Raw genomic sequence first — 23,625 nt, 5'->3', positions numbered from 1 at the left:
AGCACAAAATTTGCTTGGCGTGAAATTTTTGCCGTGAATAGTCATGAGCAACACAATTGGTTCACCAACAGGTAGTCGCGACTATTATTTTAGAAGTCACGATTAATGGAGTAGTTGAAAAACTAATTGCGACTCAACTAAGCAATCAATAGTCGCGACTATGACACTAGTCGCACTAGTCGCCCAGGCCTAGTTGAAACATCAATTTAGTTTGCCACAATCTGTTGCTAAAGGTGCCAAATGCATTCAAAATTCTATAAGACGGAATTTAAATAAATACGCAAAATTGTAAAACATAAAAAGATAATATAGTACAAAAGTCAAACATGTGTTACACATGTACTTTATAATAACTAGTACTGCAGGCATCAAAAGGCAGAACGTTAGTACGGATCATTTACAAAAATGCTGTTCTGATTTCTACAAATACAGTTGGCTCTATTGCTATCAGTGCTTTCCTTACTGTTAGTACTGCCAGTGCTATATCAATACAAAGAAGTTACAACTATTATTTAGTCTGTTATGTTTTCACAAAGAGTGTCTTTATCATCACTAATATATTAATGCAAAAAAACTTGTATGTACTGATTGTATCATTCAATAATATATCAATGTTATATCAGTGCAATATCAATGCTATATCATTGCTATCTCACTGCTATATCACTGCTATATCAGTTCTATGTACGTGCTATACCACTGCTATATCAAGGCTATATCACTGCTATATCAATATACCGTTTTAAAGATGATACATGTATAAGTACTATAACAGAACATACCTAGTACTCTAATAACAGCTTTTTACCATCAGAATTACAATAATATTAGGAGTATCTTGTTAATCCTATTTACAAATTAAAGTAACACTGATAAAAATAAAACAGTTTGAGTTGTTAAATACTGAAACACATTGGAAGCATCAAAACCATCTCACTACCATTAACACTGATGGAAGCCATTGTTTCATTTGATAAGTACAGGCAACATCAATGTCAACATGATATCGGAACCATGTATAAAACACCTCTTCTCTAGAATGGCAAAGGTTTAAAGCCAGTGGACACTATTGGTAATTGTCAAAGACAAGTCTTCTCACTTGGTGTATCTCAACATATGCATAAAATAACAAAACCTGTGAAAATTTTAGCTCAATAGGACGTCGAAGTTACGAGATAATAATGCAAGAAAATTAACCTTGTCAGGTGAAGTTGTGTGCGTTCAGATGCATCATTTCGAGACCTTAAATCTAATTCTGAGGTCTCAAAATCAAATTACTTCTTTCTTGAAAACTACGATACTTCAGAGGGAGCCGTTTCTCACAATGTTTTATACTATCAACAGCTCTCCATTACTCATTACCAAGTAAGTTGTTATGCTAGTAATTATTATGAGTTATTACCAATAGTGTCCAGTGCCTTTAAATCCAAACCACAAAATACAAATGGGATACTGAGTATAGAGTGGTTAACACACATGATGTACGGGTATAAACCAGGGTCTGATTGTGCATCAAATTGGGCTTACAATGGTAAAATAACTTGAAGCATACCCAGCAATACCCATTAAACTTGGTACTTTACAACATTATCAAAAACTGATAATCTAAACTACAAATTGCATTTTTACAAACATTTATTACTTGCTTGCTGTTTTCAGTAATCGTTGTTTCGCACAGTTTCACGTTATACCAAAGACAAACGAATAATCAAAAAAGCTATGAATTATTCATTTACACGTAATAAACACAAAGACGATTGCATAATTATAAGTGAATTGAAGTAGAAATTTCATTCAAATTCACCTTTCTGTTATCTTCAGAAGTTCTGATGATTAACCTTCACTGAAAAAAACTAACTGAAGTTTTTAGAATTTGAGAATGATTAAAATCAATTCCTCCAGTCACATTGCATAACCCTTTGGTGCACAAATTAATTTAAAAAAAGAGAGCAAAAAAATAACGTGTTCAACCCTGTTTTTCTCAAAATTGTTCAATAGCACCCTCTCTTGAACATCACACCAAAAGAAAGCTCAATAATCTCTCTAAACAACCAAATGAAGGCGGTATATATATGGGGGTTGTAACTTTTAAGTTATGACTGTTTATAAAAGTCCAATTTGACATGTTTTTGGTGGTCACTAGCGACTGCCACGTGCACCAAAGGGTTAATGCCACATTGACACAGATACATGTCATGGTCCAATGTGCTATAATGCTGAAATCTTTAAAGCAAAAAAAAAAACAGTTACAACAAACAAGTGGATCTAATAATCAACAAAAACATGTCCCTTTTTTATCATTGAAGTGGCATTTCTTTAAGGTTGAATTTCCTTTCAAGTTCATGACACATCTCGTCCTACACATCCGACAAAGTTTGGTCATGAACAGAAATAAACATCAAGAATACTAAAATAAATAACACACAGGTGACCACAACATTTCAAACTAAGGGTGCGTTCGATTAGCTTTCCAGGGTGAAACCCGCAGTGCTCAATCAGGTGAGCCCCTGACAAGAGCTAAACGAACGACCACTCACCGCTCTTGTAGTGACGTCATGCACCTGGGGCCAGCCTCCAAGTGACCCACTCCACAAGCAGAGTACTTGGGGCTGACCCATGTGAGCCCCTGGAATGACGTCAAAGCTATTTGATTGTACCGGGTGTAGACCGGGGTCGACCAAGGGAAGCTAATCGAACCCACCCATAGATACTTGTGTAGAGTATCTATGTGAAGTATTTCTCATCGTAGTAAGCAGTCTTTTCAGTAGCTGCATTACCACCAGCAGTCTTCTGTGTAACTGTTGCATACTTGTATCCCATGGTCTTCCTCTCAAAGAATCCACACTACAGAAACAAAACAGAACAACAACAATGTCATTTGATAAGAATTCATCACTGCTACATTGAAAAGAGAAGAAGAACAGAAGATAAAAGAGAAAAATGAAGAACAAGAATGGAAAATATTATACAGAAATGTGTAATATTTCTGTATAATATTATACAGAAATATTATACATTTCTGTATAACATTCTATTGTTTCATGCACATTGCATAATGGAACTCAGCCAAAAGCACTTTGATTCTGTCCTGACCTGAAATAGGTCAAAGCAGACAAAGGTCAACGGTCACCAAAAACACAAACCAAACGTTCATGGTATCACCAATGCTAAAAGACACACACATTAAATTTGTGATATTGTTCGTGTTTACATGTAGTGTGTTACTGGAATGATGATTTTCGTTTAACTACATGTATAACAACTGGAATGACATTCAAGAAGATATCTAGAACACATCATGGAATCTATGGATTAAAACTTCAATTTCCTAAACTGTGGATATCAAGCAATGACACAATTCTAATGATTGATTGATTGATTGATTGATTGATTGATTGATTGATTGGTTCTTCTTCTTCCTTTCTAGTGCAGCCTTCATAATGAAAGATTATACTCGCTGTCCCTGATGTTGCTCTTGACCAATAGGAATGAAGAAACTGTCTTATAAGCACAGGTGCAAGCACGCGTGCCACGCCCATGTTTCAACACTTTTTACCGGTCATAAGCACGTGACGCGCTCTCCACCAATAGGAATAGCGAAACTGTCTGAGGTATTTATGAATAGTTTTTACAACAACACACAGGATCTACAGCTTTACGTCCCATCCGAAGGATGAAGCAGTGGTGAAGTGTCATGGCTCCTGAACCCATACTCCCTTTAACAGGTCACAGCTTGAGTTCGATAGCGGTGCTTTTAACCGCTCGGCCACGATTGATTGATTGATTGAACCACTCTATACAAAATTTAGTGCAGTAAATACAGGCATCATTAGGCATCATCTGAAGTAGCTTTTTGTATCTGCCGTATGGCACAAAACCATCACCCTAATTCGTGCAGAGCAACTTCAAGAAAAAGCTTTTCCACAACATTTTGAATATTTTGTCAAATATCAAGGAGTAGTCAGACATGCTGCTACTTCTGTTGTCAGGGAAACTATATAATAGAGACCAAAAAAGGCAGGGCAAACCTGAATTTGCTTTATGTTCACAAACCTAACCTAAACACAACATCTTTTGAACTTACTCATGTATTGTTGTGTAGAAAAAGAAAACAAAATATTGTGGGAAGAAAGAATAATTTAATGTGTAACTTTTTTAACCTCCATTTACCAATAAAGAATAATAGAAAAGTTATTGAAAACAAGAAAACCAGAAGACAATTCATTCCAAATCAGAACCGCTAGAAGAAACTCATGCTTATAGATTGAAAACACTTAAGATGCTAAGACCTTCATTACAAGATTGCAAAAGTACAGGTCCTTGAGGAAACCACATGAGAGAGATTTGTAACAGTCACTGTAAACAACATTACCCATACTAAAACCTAACAACAGTATTTATGGTAAAGATAAACATAAAAATTTGGTTCGCAGTAACACCATGTGTGTATCTACTTGCCAAGAAAAGTTTGTTCTTAAATTGTCTTTCTTTATTCTACTATCGCGGAGTAGATTTATCGGATGTTCCGAGGTTAATTTTTCAGTTCTGAAAAGAACCGTCCTGCATTTTTAACTATTACCCGGGCAAAGGTGTAGTATAAAGTTTTACAATACCTCATAAATATTCATGACCGAGAGTCAAGTTCTCATTGGTCCATTCATCACCACGTGCCAGATGTTAATTACAATGCGCACACGTGAGTATTCAGGCAAGTGGTAAATGCGCGTGACAAGTAATAGTTCCCCAAGAGCTATTTGCGCGACGTCATCTCCAGGTGCTATTGATCGGGGAGGTAATATCGGCTAGTCACCCTCTCAAACCATGTTACGCGATAATCCACCAATAAGATGCTCGAACTGGAGGGTGGTTTATAAAATTGAACAGTGCATATTACGAGTGTCAATGCGCCACGCTCCGCATTCTAAACTTTGTGCACGAAATAGCGTCCTGAAATTTTAAACTTTGCGCGTTGCACGTGAGACTGGAAGATAAATTCGATATAACATGCGCGCTCGTGGAAGATCTGGGCTGCAGAAGTGCTATATTTTTCAGTATTCCACTCGCTGGAGAGATAACTTCTAATAATAAAGAAGATATTATCTCCAAGCTATCAATGTCATTCGTGGGAAGACATCGTTCAATTTCCTGTCAAAAAACAGGTTTAGTTGTTAACATGAGACAGAAGTCTATCTTAACTCATCAAAACATCTGTTTCAGAATTAAAAGACTGGTGAACCTTTCAAATCTATCATTGGTCTCATCAGTTTCAGTTTGTATAAAGCAAAACACAAATTAGTAAAATGTGCAAATTCAAACAGGTTTAAACAAAAACAAGAATATGGTGTGCAGCAGTGGAGTTTCAAACCAATCGTAAAGCAAATATCAAGGCATAAATCAATGTGCAATTCCACACTATCATGGGTTAGTTACATAATATTGTCACTATTTATGGTAGTTTATTTAGTACGCACTGGGCCACCCGATCTTGTTCCTGGTCGACGGAAAAATCCAACCTGGACGCATGCACATGGAGCATTGAAAATAAAAAAAGATATGGGGTAAATAAAAGGATAGTGGCATTAGTTATTCAGCAATTACAATTATTATCACATTACATCAGGGGAATGTGATTTTAAAGCCATTTACACTTTTGGTAAACAGTATTGTCCAAAGGCCCACACTTTGTGTATCACAACTTATATATGAAATAACAAACCTGTGAAAATTTAGGCTCAATCGGTCATCCGAGTCGGGAGAAAATAACGGGAAAACCCACCCTTCTTTCCGCATGTTTTGCCGTATCATGACATTGTGTTTAAAATAAATCCGTAGTTCTCGATGTCGAGAATTGATAATTGTTTTAATGTTTTCTCAAAAAGTAAAGCATTTCATGGAATAATATTTCAAGAGAAGTCTTTCACCATTGCCTTCTGTAAACCCTGTAAGTAAGTTGTAATTCTGTTCCGAAAGTGTATAATGGCTTTAAACAATTTATGGGAAACAATTTCTAGAAGACATTTTGGATAAAAAAGGCAATTTATAGATGTAGAATCAGTGGATTTCTTGTTATATTAATGGATTGGAGTTACATTATGCAAAGAAGCCTATAAACAGTCAATTAATTCAATACATCATTCTTATGCTGCTCTCACACTATGGCCAATATTCTTGTGAATATGAATATTTGAATTCTGCAGTGAATTCGCCCAAAAATTGCGATTGGATAGTGAGTATTTTCATCTCGGTCACCCCTCGGTCGTCCCTCGACCTCTCCTTACCAATATCTCACGAATATATTACAAATGCTTACCAAAGCTTGCTAATGCTTGTCGATGCCTTACGAATAGCTAACGACTGTTGCCAATGTTGCAAATGAGCTAACGCACGCTTTACCAATGTTGCCAATGGCTTTACAATGCTTACAAAAATCGACGGCGAATGACTGTCTTCACAATATTTACTGAAATTTAGGGGGCGCTTCCTAAATTGACCAATCTTCCTAAGGAGGTGGAGAATTTGTTACCAACCCTTACGAAGACATGGGGAATGCTGCGAAGTTTGAGCAATTGTCAAATATTTCCATTGGTAAGCACATTGGCTAGCATATCCACCACAGTGTGAGAGCAGCATAAACCACAGGGACCCATTGGTTACTACATTAAAGAGGGAAGGTTTACTAAAATTAAAAAGGGAAGAATTACTAATACTAAATAGGGAATGGTTACTACCGGTACTACACTCTAACTAAAGTCTGTTAAAGACAAGGGACACTATTGGTAATTGCTAAAGACCAGTCTTCTCACTTGGTGTATCTCAACATATACACTAAATAACAAACCTGTGAAAATTTGAGCTCAATTGGTCGTCGAAGAAGCGAGATAATAATGAAAGAATAAACACCTTTGTCACATGAAGTTGTGACCTCACAATCTAAATCTAAGGTCTGGAAATCAAATTCGTGGAAACTTAATTCTTTCTCAAAAACTTTGTCACTTCAGAGGGAGCCGTTTCTCACAATGTTTTATACTATCAACCTCTCCCCATTACTTGTTACCAAGTAAGGTTCTATGCTAATAATTATTTTGAATAATTACCAATAGTGTCCATTGTCATTAATACTCATATTACCAAGACAACCTCAATTAAAACTTGCTACGTGGCAATGGCTAAAGAAGGAAAATATTGCACGACAGGCCAGCTGTAGTATTTACTGGTGAGCACAAAGAATTTTGTGTAAATAATGTTTAGTTAGGGTAAAAAATATATATTATAAATAAGTATTAAAGAAAAAACACCCTTGTCACATGAAGTTGTGTGCTTTCAGACGTTTGATTTTTCTAAAGTGATTATCCTTGGTGTAAATAAATGTTGATGAATTGAATTGAATTGAAAGACCAGAAATTGCACAAAGAGCAAAACAGCATTACTTCATTGACTCTTTTCCTTTTACCTACACTCTGATAACTTGAACAACAATGCCATTTTCACAAGAAAATTTTCACATAGAGGCCTTGACTCCCATAAATGGCAGACCGTGTTAGTTGACGAGGTAAAAGGAAAACCATGCAATTTCGAGGCATGTTTGTGTGGATCATTGTACTCTACTTTTACAACATCTTTCTACCAAAAAAAAAACCAAAAACAAAAAAACCCGGTTACAACACTTTTCAAAGACCGATCCAAGGCAACGTAAGATTTTCCAACGGATATGCCTTTTGCTAAATGAAAATGGCCTTGCTCCCTCTATTTTTGACCGCCTGAGGGCGCTCTCAATCGTATTCATTCATACCCAAAACATTTTTTAATGACTGGTCCACAAACATCTAATCCATCACGAACAATAAGAGTTTTAAAGGAGCCGTTGTACTCCACCTCTAAAGCAAATTTAAACTACAGCGAAACAAAACTGACAAAACTTCTATTAATCTGTGCACGGCAAATCGCGTATACCCCAGGAGGTGATAAAAAATATTTATAGCGCCCTCGCGCGGTAAAATATGGCGCATGGATTAAGAAATCTCAGGCTTGACACATAAAAAACATGAGAACATATACGAGCTCATTTGAAAGCTTTTACCCCCCTCCCGAACAAAATTGAATTAAATAAAATAATCTGCAGTCCCATAAAATGTTCACAACAACTTTCGCATGACTAGATTTATCATTTCTGTAACCATAGCTATAGATTGTTATATGTAAACTTTTACTAAGTTTTTTAATGATGTAACTTTTCTCTTCCCATTTAGAGCCAACAGTTCATCTCCGTTTTTTGTAAGATTGAAGGCCATTTTAATTATTAATGTGATGTTTTACTCCAAACTTTTGATATGTAACTGTTCATGTTATTCTGCTGCTGGCATTGAATAAATGTTTAATAAACCATTGAATAATAATAAAAAATAATAAAAAAATAAAAAAATAAAAATCTGACTTACCTTCCATAGTAAAATAATGAGAATAATAAGAATGATGATACCAACTAAGACAGCCACTAGGATGATCCACCAAGCTAAGGGTTCTGGTGGAGGTAGGGTCACACTGCTAGGTTTTACTTCCATTGTCAACTGTAATAATACAAGGTCAACAAAAACACATCAATAGTCAGGATATGCAACAGGATATGCAACAGTTTTCCCAGAAAGGTTTTATGCTATCAATTATTTTGAGTATTTACCAATAGACCTTATGCATTGACGTCATCCAGCCGCCATCTAAGAGGAAAAATGGTGACGAAACAATCAAGACGCACAGATTTGTACGCGCGGCGCACAGTATTGGCCAATGAACAACCTCCTTTTGACCTCTAGGTTTAGGGTGCCCTACTGAAATGACGTCATGTGCATAAGGTCTATAGTGTCCACTGCCTTTAAGACACGAATTCATTACAAGATCATGCTGCTCGTGTACCAATGTCTGAATTCATGTGACTGACCGTAACTGACCAACCTACTGACCTTCCATAAAACATCTCATAACTTGCGCTCCTGTTCGTACATGTCTGCATTATTTATTCCTAGAAGCAAACACAGTTGGGGTTACCGCGCCCCTACTTTTAAGACGTCACTCAAATCTCACCTATTTACAAGAGCTTACAGTTTGGCTACATGAGCAATGATCAATGGAAATATAGACCCATATTAATAATTTGATTGATTGAAACTTGATTTTACTGAAACAAAGGAATAATTCTTACATTGAACACATCGTTGTCATCATTACTTTGAGTCAAAAAGGGAGCATTCAGGATGTCTATTTTTCCAACAGACGTAACCAACACCTCTTTAGCATTGATGTAATCCTGTAACATAAAAACAAATCAGTTTTAAAGCATTCTTCTGAAGTCAATCAGAGCATACTGATTGTAACGTTGGGTTGTCAACCACCAGTTCTATTCAGAACCAACAGTACTCCAAGGAGATATTCACATGGTGTTGCGCATCCGTTACTCAGCGACGCTCATAGCACTGTAACATACAGTATTTCCTGCAAGATGTGGGACTACGTTTGAATTGTGAGACCTTATCTTTTTAGAGCACCATGTAATGTTTTATAAGGTGCTGTGGCGCAATTTGCTGCTGATCAGACCAGGTTACACTGGGGCAAACCCTTCTTTTTCGATAAGTGCACTGGGTTCTTTTACATGCGTTACACAACAAAAGGGACCAAAGGCTTTACGTCCCATCTGAAGGAAAAAAGCATCATGGTTAAGTGTGTTGCTTAAGGTCACAGGTGACACACCAACCCACACTCTGCTGAACATTAGAGCTCGAGTCCGATGCTCTTAACCGCTAGGCCAGGACACGCCACAAACCTCTCTTAGTTAGACTAACAGTCTACATTCCACCAAGCAAAGTTTCAAATCCTACAGATCAGTCTTAAATTTGCAGAACAAAATACTGATATTATCGATTCAAAATTCTTAACACAACACTCACCTCGAGGAAGGTACTTTTCCAAAGTCGTGATTTCACATAAATCTTTGCTTCATCTTCTTCTCCAAGACGCTCCATATAACATTTGAATTCAAAGCAACGGGCCGTCTTGTCGTAACAATTCTGTAATCAAAGATGGAAGTATTGATAAAAAAGCACAAATAACAAAAGACATGCGAACTGTCTCGTCTTCAGCCATAACAGAATTTACTGAAATATTATTGTTGGACGGAGTTTAACTACCTGATCAATAAGTGTTGATGACTTAAAGGTACTGGACACTATTGGTAATTACTCAAAATAATTGTTAGCATAAAAACTTACTTGGTAACAAGCAATTTAGATACTACATTGGTACGTGATCGTGGGGCATTCAATACAACAGCTGAAGTGGATCTTAAATTATACAAAGACTGGCGGGTGTGGAGAAGGTTGCAAAGATTAGTTGGAGCTTGGTTAGAGAGTGATTTATATATGAGATACGGTCGCGATTGTAGTTGTAGTTACCAGTGTCAATATCTGCCCCTGTTGTTCCTGCGCTCTGCTTTTCTGTGCACCTTGTTCCTCATTCACCACATCTCGGCGTCTCCTTCTACCTTTAGGTGACCGTGTCGTCTTAGATCCATCTGTTGGGGACTCATCATTAGGGGATTGAGACCTTCCTACAAGGGGTGAAGCTTCAGTGGTCAGTTGAACGATAGTGAGTTCTTCTGGACGTTCCTGGAAAAGAATCAAATCATTCATTTCATTCAAATGTTTAGATAACTAGACTTCTAATGACACTGTGTTTAAAGGGTATATGTACTTTTAGTAGAACAAAAAACACAATGTCCACAGAATTACACTTAACTTACACAGTTTGACGATAATGATATTATAGAAAGCTTCCCTAAAAATATTACTTGCTGAGGTGCTGTAGTTTTTGAGAAATGAGTAAAACAATGTCATGAAAATAATTTTTGTCTCAGTGATTATGAGACAAAAATTATTTTAGCATGTAACAATGTATTTTCATGACATTGTTTTACTCATTTCTCAAAGACTACATGTACAGCACCTCAGCAACTAATATTTCAAGGGAAGCTTTCTATTATCATCATCTTTAAACTGTGTGAGTTTAATGTAAATCAGTGGACATTGTGTTTTGTGTCCTACAAAAAGTACCCAAATCCTTTAATAATGCAATATGCAGCCAATCAATCCAGGAACACCAGGGCGAAACCCTTCTTTTTATGATAAGTGCACTGGGTTCTTTAACCTGCGATACACAACACACGGGACCAACAGCTTTACGTCCCATCTAAGTACAAGCAATGGTTAAGTGTCTTGTTTAAGAACACAAATGTCACAACTGGGACTCGAAACCATACTCTGCTAATCACAAACACAAGAGTTTGAATTTGGTGTTCTTAGCCGCTCATCCATGACACTTCCACAAAACATGTGATGTCACATCATCTATCGACACCGTCTAAAAGCATTGTTGTGTCTTGAGTGAAATAAAGCAATGACAGTTGTGGCGTGTCAGGGCCTAGCGTTTCAGAGCACCAGATTCAAGCTCTGGGCCCAACTTCATAGAGCTGCTTAAAGTACAAAATTTGAGTAAGCTAAAAAATCTTTGCTTAGTAAAATTAGATTACTGGCCAAGACTCCACTCAATTGTTATGCTAAGTAAACAGCAGCTAAATACCAGTCACAAGCAATGTATATGGCATGGAATTTTGGTCAGTAACATGAGTATAATACGCAAGTTAATTTTCGTGCTTTAACAAATTTTGTGCTTAAGCCGCTCTATGAAATTGGCCGCTGTTTTTGATCAGCAGAGTCTTAGAGTGTGGGTTCAAGTCCCGGTCGTGACACTTTTGTCCTTCAGCAAGACACTTAACCATTATTGCTTTGTAAAGTTGATGAGGTAGTGCTTTCAGCGCTACCAGCCAGGCTTCTGATGGATGATACCCAAGCCTACATCCGCATGGACTGTAAAAAGGGTTACCCTGTTCCAGGAGTCAGTGGTAACGGCCCGTGGCAAAAATAAATTGTAGCCCTCACCTTGAAGTGGCCTTCAGGCCTTGTGTGTCTGGCGACATGCATAAAACAAAGTTAACAAATAAAAACAAAGTTAACAAATAAAAACCTGATGGAGAACGTACCTCAAGTTGGAGTTCATTCACATAGATTGGATCAATCTCACATTGGCCCTTGTTATCTTCAACCACTGGTTTATGTGTCAGATATAAGAGCCATTTACCATTGGCTACTTCATAAGGGAAACTAATGGTCACCACAGACTCTGCGACAATACCAGATCCATTGTTATACACCTGCATAAAGCATAACACAAAGATCATTCAGCAATGGGTGCGTTCAACTAGCTTCGACGTCATTCCAAGGGCTCACCCGGGTCAGCCCCAAGTGCCCTGCTTGTGGAGTGGGTCACTTGGGGCTGGCCCCAGGTGCATGTTGTCACCATGAGAGGGTGATTGTTCGATTAGCTCTTGTCAGGGGCTCACCCGAGTAAGCACCGCAGGGTTGACACATGAAAGCTAATCAAAAGCACTTTATAATTGACTTATAAACCACCTTGCCACCTCAAGCCATGTCTCTTAAACTATCACATTGATTAAAGACGACGGCCCATTTTCATAAAGCTGTTAAGCAGCAAATACTGCTTGACAAATTTCTTTGCTAAGCATAAATTGAGCTGGGCACCAGCCACAACAATGCAAACAAAACATAATTTGGGCTGGTAACCTGATTCTTCTAAACAATACGCCCTCTTATTATTTATGCATAAGGTACGTTACAATGTTAATCCAAAACGAGGCAATGGGCGCAGCCACTGCAAGTGATGGGGAATGTGCGCCCATAGCCTCATTTTGGGTGAGAATTATGACGTCATGCATAAGTATTAAGAGAGGCGTATACTTTTCTGTGTTTAGCAATTTTTTGTGCCTGCAGGCTTCATGAAAATGGGCCCGTGACAAAATTAGTACAGGACGACCAACGGATAAGTACTGTCCGGGACAAGGTCTATCACCCACTGTTGAAATGTTTGGTTAGAAGTTGGGTGTCAGAGAAACCATGGGAGGAGCTCAAAGTGCCTGCAGCCGATTTCACGAAACACTAGGATTAATCCTATCTCGAGTTAGGACGGGTAACCCGTCTTAAGTTAGGACGGGCACATTGTGTCCTAACGTATAAGGATACGGAACTTAAGACGTCCTAAGTCCTAGGATTAATCCTAAGCTAGAATGAGTTTGGTGAAATCCACGGCTGGGATCATTGGTGCACAAACACTCCAGTAATATGCACAAGATTTGTAATTATAAAAAGAAAAATGAATAAACTCCATAGACTTAAAGGATTTGGGTACTTTTCTAACACAAAACACAATGTTCACAGATTTACATTAAACTTACACAGTTTGAAGATAATGATAATACAAATATTCCCTTAAAATATTAGTTGTTGAGGTGCGGTAGTTTTAGAGAAACAAGTAAAACAATGTCATGAAAAAAAGAAACGTTTTTAAAAGCTAAAATAATTTTCGTCTCATGATCAGTGAGATGAAAATTATTTTCATGACATTGTTTTACTCATTTCTCAAAAACTTCAGCTCCTCAGCAACCAATATTTTCAGGGAAGCTTTCTACCATCATTATCTTCATACTGTGTAAGTGTAATGTAAATCTGTGGACTTGGTGTTTTTCGTCCTACAAAAAGTACCCAGACCCTTTAAGGCCGAGTCACACTGCAACGATCACGACGCAAAGAGAATGCATTCTATTGGTTGAATTGCTCCCTGCAGAATAAACCCACGCTCATCCAACCAACTGAGGGTGTGCATTGTTAACATTCTCGTTTTCGTTCTCGTTGTTGGAACCTGTGGATTCGAACCCACGACCCTTGCAATTCCAGAGTGGTGTCTAACCAACCAGACTACTGAGATTGTCCGGTAGCTAGAGGCAATTTGAATCCTATGTTTTAATGATAACAAATTCTTATATAGCGCATTTCACGATAACCCTATCAATAGGCTTTACATTAGTGCCCTGGACATAAGTCCAAAATCCCTTTTTAAAAAATGTTTCTCAGCTGCGTTGGGAGTATACAACAGTTTTTACCGCTCCAAAGGCTGTTTCATTCACAATATCAACCTGTACCCTCGTAGGTACCCCTGGGTGAAGAGAAACAATGACTTAACCACCAGAACTTGAATTTGATTTTGGCCATGGGTACATTAAAGTCATAATAGCAAATTACTGTTGCTCAAGCAACTAAACTATACTCACAGTCCAGGTATGTATAACTTCATCACCAATCTCATCTGTGTAGGTCATTGCACTCTCTCCAATTACATCTCCTTCAAATGTGTACTGCTCCTTATTGGTCTCACTGTCATAAGAAAACCATATTGTGTTTAATAATAATAACTAGTTCTTATATAGATTGTCATGGCTGAGTGGTTAAGAGCATAGAATTCAAGTTATGGTGCTAAGTCACCAGAGTGTGGGTTCGAATCCCCCTTTATGACACCCCTAAGCAATACACTTTGTCCTATGAAAAACAATTTGCTTTTACATATTTAAATATTGTCTCTCCTTATAGGATTTGGATACTTTTTGTAACACAAAACACAACATCCAAAGATTTACATTAAGGGGATGGTACACGCTTGGTAATTCCTCATAACAAGTATTAACTTAAAAACTGAGTTGGTAACAAGCGTTGGAGAGCTGTTGATAGTATAAACCATTGTGGGAAACGATAGTAAAAGACTTCTAGCTAGAAGTCTTTTATTTCTATCTGAAAGCACACAAATTCATCCAACAATGGTGTTTTTTCTTTCAATATTTTCTCGCAACTTCGATGACCGGTTGAGCCCAAATTTTCACAGGCTTGTTGTTATATGCATATGATGGGATACACCAAGTGAAAAGACTGGTCTTTGATAATTACCAAACAGGTAACTTCCCTTTAAACTTACACTGTTTGAAGATAATGATAGTAGAAATAAAAGCTTTCCTTAAAATATTACTTGCTGAGGTACTGTAGTTTTTTAGAAATGATTAAAACAATGTCTTTTACAAGCTAAAATAATTTCCGTTTCATGATCACAGAGATGAAAATGATTTTCATTACATTGTTGTTCTTATTTCTCTAAAATTACAGCACCTCAGCAAGTAAAATTTTCAGGGAAGCGTTCCACTATCATTATCTTCAAACTGTGTAAGTTTAGTGTAAAAATGTAGATATCATGTTTTTTGTCCTACACAAACGACATAGACCCTTTAACAAGTAATTTTGTTCTAATTTTAGTCTTAGTATATTTTCCTGTAATTCAACCTACGGTTGCCATGGGAATTTGTTTTTTTAAAGAACAAACCAATACTGAATGAATGAATGAGTGGGATCAGTAATGTTGGAGTCACCAAAGAGGTTTTCAGACAATACACAAATCCAATAACTTACCCTATAATTTGAATATCTGTGATGCTTTGTACTTCAGCAAAGAGACTGACTTGGTTATCATCGGGATTAGCGTCTCGGTTAGTCCTGAATAAAATTATAATCCAAATAATGATAAACATGCTTCATGGCGCTTGCAGAGGAACATTAAAAAAATCTCTTTAAACACAAAGTAATTACAGAATTAACAAGGAAGTTATAAAAATCAGTGTCAATTCAGCATAAAATTACAAACAAAAAATGACAAGCAAATATAGAAATATGCAATGTTTAAAAATGCATAGGTAAGTGAAATGTAAAACAGGCCAGCTTTGACCACTGATAACATCCTTGTTAAATGAGACATACGCCAAGATTTAACTCCTAAAGAAAAATTTAAGAATGGAAACTTTTTTTTCACCCAGTCAGTTTCCCTTGTGGTTTATATTGATATCTGAAACAAAAAGTCGCATCCCCTTAAGGTGATCCCCTGGCAGCCGCTTCCCAAGTTGTATCGTAATTTGGGTGTGATCCCCGGCTACACGGCAGTTAACGGTTGTATGGCTTCTGACTGGCACCCCCGAACAAAGATATTGACAAAATAGGGACACCGCCACTAGAGGGCTAGATACATGTAGCTTAGTTGGTAGAGCAAAGCACGCTAGTAAATTCTTTGTCTCACCCAAAAAATCATTTAAAATTTTACTTAGTCAGTTTCCTTTGTGGTTAATATTGATGATGGAAAATAAGGGCAGGAGATAACAAAAAACCACAACAACAACAACAACAACAGATACATGTGTCTATACAATCATGAAAAGGCCTGAAATCAATATAAACCACAAGGGCTGAATTTAAAAACTGAATTTAAAAACTTCAATACTCTCGATTAAGTGACTTACGATGTTGCTGACATTCTGATGGTAAAGTTACTAGCATCAGATGGAACGTCCCTTGTGTCAAACTTCAACGTGAATGCTTCCTGTTATCAAAAATAAAACACAATTTGTAACGATAAGTTGCATAACCGCCATTGGCTGTTCCTTGTGGTCATAATGGGTTGATGGGCGCCCTTATATGCCTGCTTCTCAAACACCTTGTAGCCGCGTCCTTCGCAATTCAGCTCTTAGATGCAAGTTAGGATTATTACCTCCCCCCCCCCAAATTATTAATCATTATTATTATTATTATATTTACGGGCAAATTGCATTTTGGCTTGCAGGCGTGTCAAGTAACCAGTCAGGCAACGAGTTTTGTGAAATGTGCGCGTGCTGCACGTTATTCTTGCGCAAAAAACACATGGCATTGTATTCCAAATTGCCCGTAAAGCTGGCTGATTTACATTATGAGGGAACTATCTATTAAGTGTTTTATCTTCCAGTACGCGCTATTACAAATACAATAAAATACAATAATCTTTATTGGATCCCAAAAAGGGTAATTCAAGTGCTTGCAGACAGTTAAAACAATCAGATGCTCAAACCAGAGCATGATATTTACCCATAACCTACTCCCAGTTTTCATATTGCACTCTGCATATTGTGAGTGTCAGTGCATCACGCTCCACCTTAAATTAGTGTAAAAATTACATTCTAAATTTTGTGCGTTCGCCATTTAATAACGCTCTGAAATTTTAAACTTAAACAGCGGCTACAGAATGCTCAGGAATATATAGTTGTTACATTTTTGTAATAGATGCAGTCAACGGGAAACAGAAAAAAACATTCAACGAGTCTCGTACCTCACGTTAAAACATGGTAAAAATGGTTTTTCCTTGAAACACTACAAGCCAAAATTCTAAAGAATGTGAGGTGTAACAAACCCACGCGACAAAAGAATCGTGATGTCATTGGCAGCTATTTGATGTGGAAAACAGCACCCTCAGTTTGACAAAGTTGGAGAACTGTGTTCAAACACACAGTTTGGGGAAAATCGTCACTGACGTCAAGGGGTGATTATAAAAGATAAGCCGTTTTTTACTCTCAACTGAAAAAGCGTTTTTGACTTGACATATTTATAACCAAATGCAAATTTTAAACGTAAAATGGTTATAAATCAGTATCTAAGATGTCTGTTGGCCCAAAAAGGGCAATAGTTGAATATTGAGATTATCCTGTAGCCGCTGTTTAAGGTTGACTTAAATGAGGCTTCAAAGATAAATTTGTTCTGGCCTCACTGGATATGGGACGCAGAAGCGCTTTATTTTCCCGTATTCCAGGAGCGTGCGTGTGATTACAAAAAGTAGCCAACTCCTTTAAGTACTCACGAATTGCTTCTCCTTGTAGGGGTAGCCCAACTTACAAACTATCACCGTAGTGTTGTCTTCTAACAGATTACAACCAAAGCGAATAAGCTACAAGAAAAGAAAACAATCTTCTCATTACTTCATTTCTTTTCTTTTGTTATACAAAGAACAGATCAATGGGAAACTTTGGGTCGCTAGGTGGCAGCAGACTAACCAGGTAAATTACCATTGTTTACGTAGTTCTGAGCATGCGACCATGACCGAGAACAATAGATTTTACCTAGTAAGTCTGCTGCCACCAAGCATCCCAAATGTCTCCCATTTATTCAACCAGAAATATCACATAGGTCTGCTTACAAATGACCACTAAATCCTAGATCTTGTCTTTGTACCACAACATTCAAATCTGTTCTCAAAACGTTTTCTAAAAATGAGTGAAAAAGTGGTGGTGTGATACAGAGAGTTTTCCAAATTTCAAAGTTAATAAAGTGAGGTTTTGAATACCTGGGAAGCATCGTCCTCAATCTTACTGAATTCCAGCATCTCTGGGAATGTTATCGTCAGTTTAGGATCATACGCTGGCTCTTCGTTGTTTCTAACCGTAACGGTTACAAATAGATTCTTGTGTTCTCCAACACGTAGAACTGGTTTTTCCCTGTAAATAATCCATTAAAACAAAGCGTTAAAGGGAAGGTACACATTTGGCAACTACTCAAAACAAAAATTCACTTAAAAAGTGACTTGGTAATGAGCAATGCGGAGCTGTTGGTAATATAAAATATTGTGGGAAACGACTTTCACTGAAGTAACGTAGTTTTTGAAAAAGAGGTAACTTCTCACTAAAATAATAAAAGAATTCTAGCTAGAATTAATTTATTCCTATCTGAAAGCACACAAATTCGTCTAACAAGGGTGTTTTTTCTTTCATCATTTTCTCGCAACTCCGATGACCAGTTGAACTCAAATTTTCACAGGTTTTTTTTATGCTTATGGTGGGATACACCAAGTAAGGACACTTAATTGAAACTAAAATGGCCTTACTGATCGTCTAGATGCAAGTAGGCCGCAACTTCTAGATCGGTGATGCATTCTCCATCTAGCTGGGCACACGCCTTGATGAAATCGATCTGTAGAGAGAGAAACAAAGAAAAAATCAATCAGTATATCAATCAATAAATCTTATATACATCATCGTATATCAACCACCTAATACGCCTCTCTTAATATTTATGCATGCATGACATCACATTTCTTCCCCAAAATGAGGCTATGGGCCCACGTCCCCCATCACTTGCAGTGGTTGCGCCAATCGCCTCATGCATAAATATTAAGAAAGGCGTACAGGCCTGTGAGTGGACCCTTTAAAAAAAGTGGCTGAAACAACACATGCACCTTTGGTGTCTTTATTCAGACAGATATGAGCACGGTATAAGTCTGTAATTATTATACATGATGTTAGAATGACAGTGTAACGTCAAGTGAGCGCATGTCACGCATTTATAGTGGTCTGATTGTGAAACCCCATTATTAAATTAACTAGGCTTATCACACATTATTGTAGTTGTATATTATAATTGCCAAGCTTTTATAAGCCACACAAGCTCATGTAATGGAATTAAGAATAAAAATTTAAAAAAGCAGAATCGATTAAAGCTGACATTTCACATGCCTTCAATGTTCTAGTTTGGTGTTAAACATTGCTTTCAAACATAGTACTTGTTATAAATATTAGTCAATAAATTGATCAGTATATCTCATCAAATATCGGTAAGTTAACAATTTGCGACAGTAAGTTAACAATTTTAACTCCAATGAGAACACGGCTAAACATGTATACGTCACTGTATAACCACGCCATCTTTGTGACAGTGGAGGTTTGGGATGGTTCAGACGGCCTGATGAAATGCACAAGATTACAAAAGAAGATAAACTTTATTTAACTACAGAGATGATTTTGTAGAGTAAGATGATTACTAATTGACTTTTTTTGATTCGTTCAGACATGGTGAATGATTCTAATGCTGTTTAAAAACACTGGACACCTTTGGTAATTGGCCAGCCTTCCCACTTGATGTATCTCAATATATGCACCAAATAACTCAATTGGCTATTTAAAGTTGCGAGATAATAATGGAAGAAAAAACATCCTCGTCACACTAAGTTGTGTGCTTTCAGAAGCTTGATTTCGACACCTCAAAGTCTCTCTGAGGTCTCCAAATCAAATTCATGAGAAATTCTTTCTTTCTCAGAAACTATATTACTTTAGAGGGAGCCGTTTCTCATTATGTTTTATACTATCAACAGCATTACCAAGTCAGTTTTTATGCTAAAATTATTTTGAGTATTGACCAAGAATAGTGTCCACTGCGTTTAAACATTGTAATCATACATGTCTGTATCAATAGCTACAACGAATCATGTATCAGTACATGAGTCTTCATTAAATACACTCTTGTTTAGTCATTATTTCACATATAAACCATCAAAGAGTGAGCATATATTTGGCAAAAACATTCCTTTAAAGACACTGGACACTAATGGTAATTGCCAAAGACCAGTCTTCTCACTCGGTGAATCTCAACATATGCGTAAAACAATAAACCTGTGAACATTTGAGCTTGATTGGTCGTCGGAGTTGCGAGATAACTATGAAATAAAATAAACCCTTGTCACACGAAGTTGTGTGCTTCCAGATGCTTGATTTCAAGACCTAAAATTCTAAACTTGAGGTCTCAAAATCAAATTTGTGGCAAATTACTTCCTTCTCGAAAACTACGTCACTTGAGAGGGAGCTGTTTCTCACAATGTTTTATACTTATCAACCTCTCTCCATTACTCGTCACCAAATAGGGTTTTATGCTAATACTTATTTTGAGTAATTACCAATAGTGTCCACTACCTTTAAAGAAATTGAGTATGATTGTTGAACTGGAAAAAAAGATTTGGCGGGTAAATCAAGTGTACGTAGCTGTATCAATTATGTGGAAGTGTCGTGGCCGAGCGGTTAAGAGCATCGAATTCAAACTCTGGTGTTTCTGATCAGCAGAGTGTGGGTTCGATTCCCCAGCCGTGATACTTGTGTCCTTAAGCAAGACACTTTACCATTGCTTCGCCCTTTGGATGGGACGTAAAGCCATTGGTCCCATGTGTTGTGTAACGCATGTAAAAAAAAGTGCACTTATCAAAAAGACAAGGGGTTGGCCCCGGTGTTCCTGGCTGTGCCTGCTGTATGCGCCGTAGCACCTTGTAAACCTCTGTATGGTACTAAATAATTGGGTCTCAGAATTCATCACTGCAATAACCTATCTTTCTGAAAGTTTGTATACACTCAGTGCCTTGAGTACCTTGTTTGGTAGATACATGCGCTATATAAGACTTTGATATTAAATAGGTGGTGTAAACAAATGGTTTTCGCAGTGTATTGAGGGATTTTAGTCATCATTGTCAACAGCTGTTTGCCCCATTATTCTTGATTATATCAGCATACTGAACCCTTACTATGTTAACTATGCCTCTTTTGCATCATGTTGAGTCTTACTCTCACAAAAACAAAATCAATAAAAAAAATGGCAGATTTTGTTCTAGGGAAAAAGTAGTAAATTGTGTACGTTTATATAGGTAGATATTGAGACATTAATGTATGTGAAAGACTATGTTAAGATTTTTAGAGAAAAATCTAAAATCTAAAATGATTAATGAGGATATGTAGTTTCCAGAAGTTTGTTTATTATGTTACTACAATTATAACTATTTTGGTAATTAGTGTCTGATTATAGTAAAACTGTGATAGTGTGTGATTTCTAGTGACCTTTATATGGTGCATATTTAATACATTGAATTAGAATTAGATGTAATAATTGGTCACCTGGAAGTCTACGCTTGAGAATCCATCCTGTCAAAATTAGTAACGCAAATAAATGAATAAATCATGGCAATATACAAACCCTAACTGTTGCTTTTAATTCAAAACATGCAAAATGTACAACCAAATAACACATGTACATGTACGTGCAATGCTGGAACAAAGAAATCAAAAACATAAAATCAGGAGAGTTAAAGACACTTGACACCTTTGTTAAATGTTAAAGACTAACCCTCTCAATTGGTGTATCTCCACATTATATGCACAAAATAACAAGCCTGTGAAAATTTGAACTTAATTGGTCGTCAAAGGTGCGAGATAATGAGAAAAAACCCACCCTAGTCACACAAAGTTGTGTGCTTTCAGATGCTTGATTTTGGGACCTCAAAATCTAATCTGAAGTCTCAAAATCAAGTTCATGGAAAATTACTTCTTTCTTGAAACTTGAAAACTACGTCACTTCAAAGAGCTGTTTCTCACAATGTTTTATAACTATCAACAGCTCCCCATTACTCGTTACCAAGTAAGTTTTATGCTAACAATTATTTTGAGTAATTACCAATAGTGTCCAGTGCCTCTAACCTTTATATCTGAATAGAAAGATTTTATGATTATCCATTTATAATGGAATATTTAGAACTCCAATAATTTTCCATGATTATAATAGTGAGTGAAAAACAGATCAAGCAAACCATGTGACACAACATTCTCTTGAATATCACAAGCAAAAAAAGAAAAGTGAGGACTTTAAAGGCAGTAGACACTATTGGTAATTACTCAAAATAATTATAAGCTCAAAACCTAATACTTGGTAACAAGTGGTGAAGAGCTGTTGATAGTATAAAACACTGTGAGAACTGGCTCCCTCTGAAGTAACGTGGTTTTTTATAAAAAAGTAATTTTCCACAAATTTTATTTCAAGACCACAGAATTTGATTTAGAGGTCTTGAAATACAGCATCTGAAAGCACACAACTATGTCTGACAAGTGTGTTTTTCTCTCATTATTATCTCGCAACTTCGACGACCAATTGTTCAAAATTTCACATGCTTGTTAAAAACATGCATATGTTGAGATACACCAAGTGAGAAGACTAGTCTTTGACAATTACCAATAGTGTCCAGTGTCTTTAAAGAGGAAATTTTTTAAAAATCCAATAATTATCCTTGAGTGCCTTCAGTAATAGGGAGTGACAAACAGATCAAGCAAGCCATGTGACACAACATCTCTTGGATAACACAAGCAGCAAATAAAACTTGGGACACTAAAAGATAACAACCTCCTTCAAACTTGAAGTGTAATAACACCAGTAACTTACCTCAGCAACTTTAGACGGATCCATCTGACTGTTCAGAATCGCAAACTTGTTGAGATCAGGTACTGGTTCACCTGGGGTAGGGGTCGTCACTTCCACATCAGGTAATTTGTAGTTTAACTTGAAGGGTATCTTGCGAAAGATATCCGTAAATCCAGGCTGTAGGGCAAAGCAATAAATACTTAAATGATATTTAAAAAAAAATTGGTTTACAGCAATACCACGTGTGCATCTACCTACTAGGCTGACTATGTTCTTTTGCATGTACCATTTGCACGCACATCAAATACTCTCCGTTACTTGGTCCTCATCTTTGGAATTAGGTTGACCAGACTATCAAAGCCTCATATCCTTTGTGGCTAGGTTCAAAACATCTTATAAAAAGTTCCTTATTTCCCAGCATGTAACATAGTTTCTATACTGTTCTTTCCCTTTAAGTTTGCTTACTCTGTCACTGTCCCTTTCTCCAGTAGTTTGTCCGCCTGTCTGTATGTTTCGTCTTTGTATTGTCCAAAGCATGTACATTTTGATCATTTATTTTGTTATGAAAAGGCAAGCTGCTACCATCTAGCTGGCTTACTTTGGGCCTTGCCTCCATGCGCCTTCCTCTAATTTATTATCTTGTTGTATTTTATTTTACATGTATGCATTTCAATGTAGTTCTGTATTATTTGTTGAAATTTGTTTGTGGAGGTAAAAATGTGAATTGAATGAATGAATGAATGAATGAATGAGAACTTTTCATGCTTTATATTCTGCTACCGCTAAGTAGATTTTTGGAAGTTGGAAGACTTCTCAGTTCTGAAAAGTTCTGCTTATTAAC

At 36.9% G+C, this 23,625-nt stretch overlaps 1 protein-coding gene across 3 annotated transcripts in view; it reads right to left on the bottom strand.

Moving 5' to 3' along the window:
* Window positions 1–2,707: 2,707 nt before the first annotated feature.
* The window catches only part of LOC139949240 (integrin alpha-6-like), a 40,883-nt gene continuing 19,965 nt past the window's right edge, over window positions 2,708–23,625 (bottom strand). Inside the window, exons 13-27 of one of the 3 annotated variants that reach the window (XM_071947634.1) lie at window positions 22,806–22,961; window positions 21,491–21,517; window positions 18,667–18,752; window positions 18,130–18,280; window positions 17,647–17,733; window positions 16,283–16,362; window positions 15,405–15,488; window positions 14,225–14,327; window positions 12,083–12,253; window positions 10,440–10,652; window positions 9,936–10,055; window positions 9,194–9,298; window positions 8,436–8,564; window positions 5,472–5,513; window positions 2,708–2,844 (exon numbers count right to left, since the gene is read on the bottom strand). In XM_071947634.1, coding sequence (XP_071803735.1) covers window positions 2,725–2,844; window positions 5,472–5,513; window positions 8,436–8,564; window positions 9,194–9,298; window positions 9,936–10,055; window positions 10,440–10,652; window positions 12,083–12,253; window positions 14,225–14,327; window positions 15,405–15,488; window positions 16,283–16,362; window positions 17,647–17,733; window positions 18,130–18,280; window positions 18,667–18,752; window positions 21,491–21,517; window positions 22,806–22,961 — 1,674 coding nt within the window. In that variant the 3' untranslated portion in view covers window positions 2,708–2,724. The remainder of the gene's footprint in view (window positions 2,845–5,471; window positions 5,514–8,435; window positions 8,565–9,193; window positions 9,299–9,935; window positions 10,056–10,439; window positions 10,653–12,082; window positions 12,254–14,224; window positions 14,328–15,404; window positions 15,489–16,282; window positions 16,363–17,646; window positions 17,734–18,129; window positions 18,281–18,666; window positions 18,753–21,490; window positions 21,518–22,805; window positions 22,962–23,625) is intronic. The other 2 variants (XM_071947635.1, XM_071947636.1) reach the window with 2 other exon arrangements.

This window comes from Asterias amurensis, chromosome 16, assembly GCF_032118995.1.
Source record: "Asterias amurensis chromosome 16, ASM3211899v1".
NCBI classification, from domain to species: Eukaryota; Metazoa; Echinodermata; class Asteroidea; order Forcipulatida; family Asteriidae; genus Asterias; species Asterias amurensis.
Note: the sequence above shows the minus strand (reverse complement) of the source record. Positions and strands in the feature narration are given on the sequence as shown.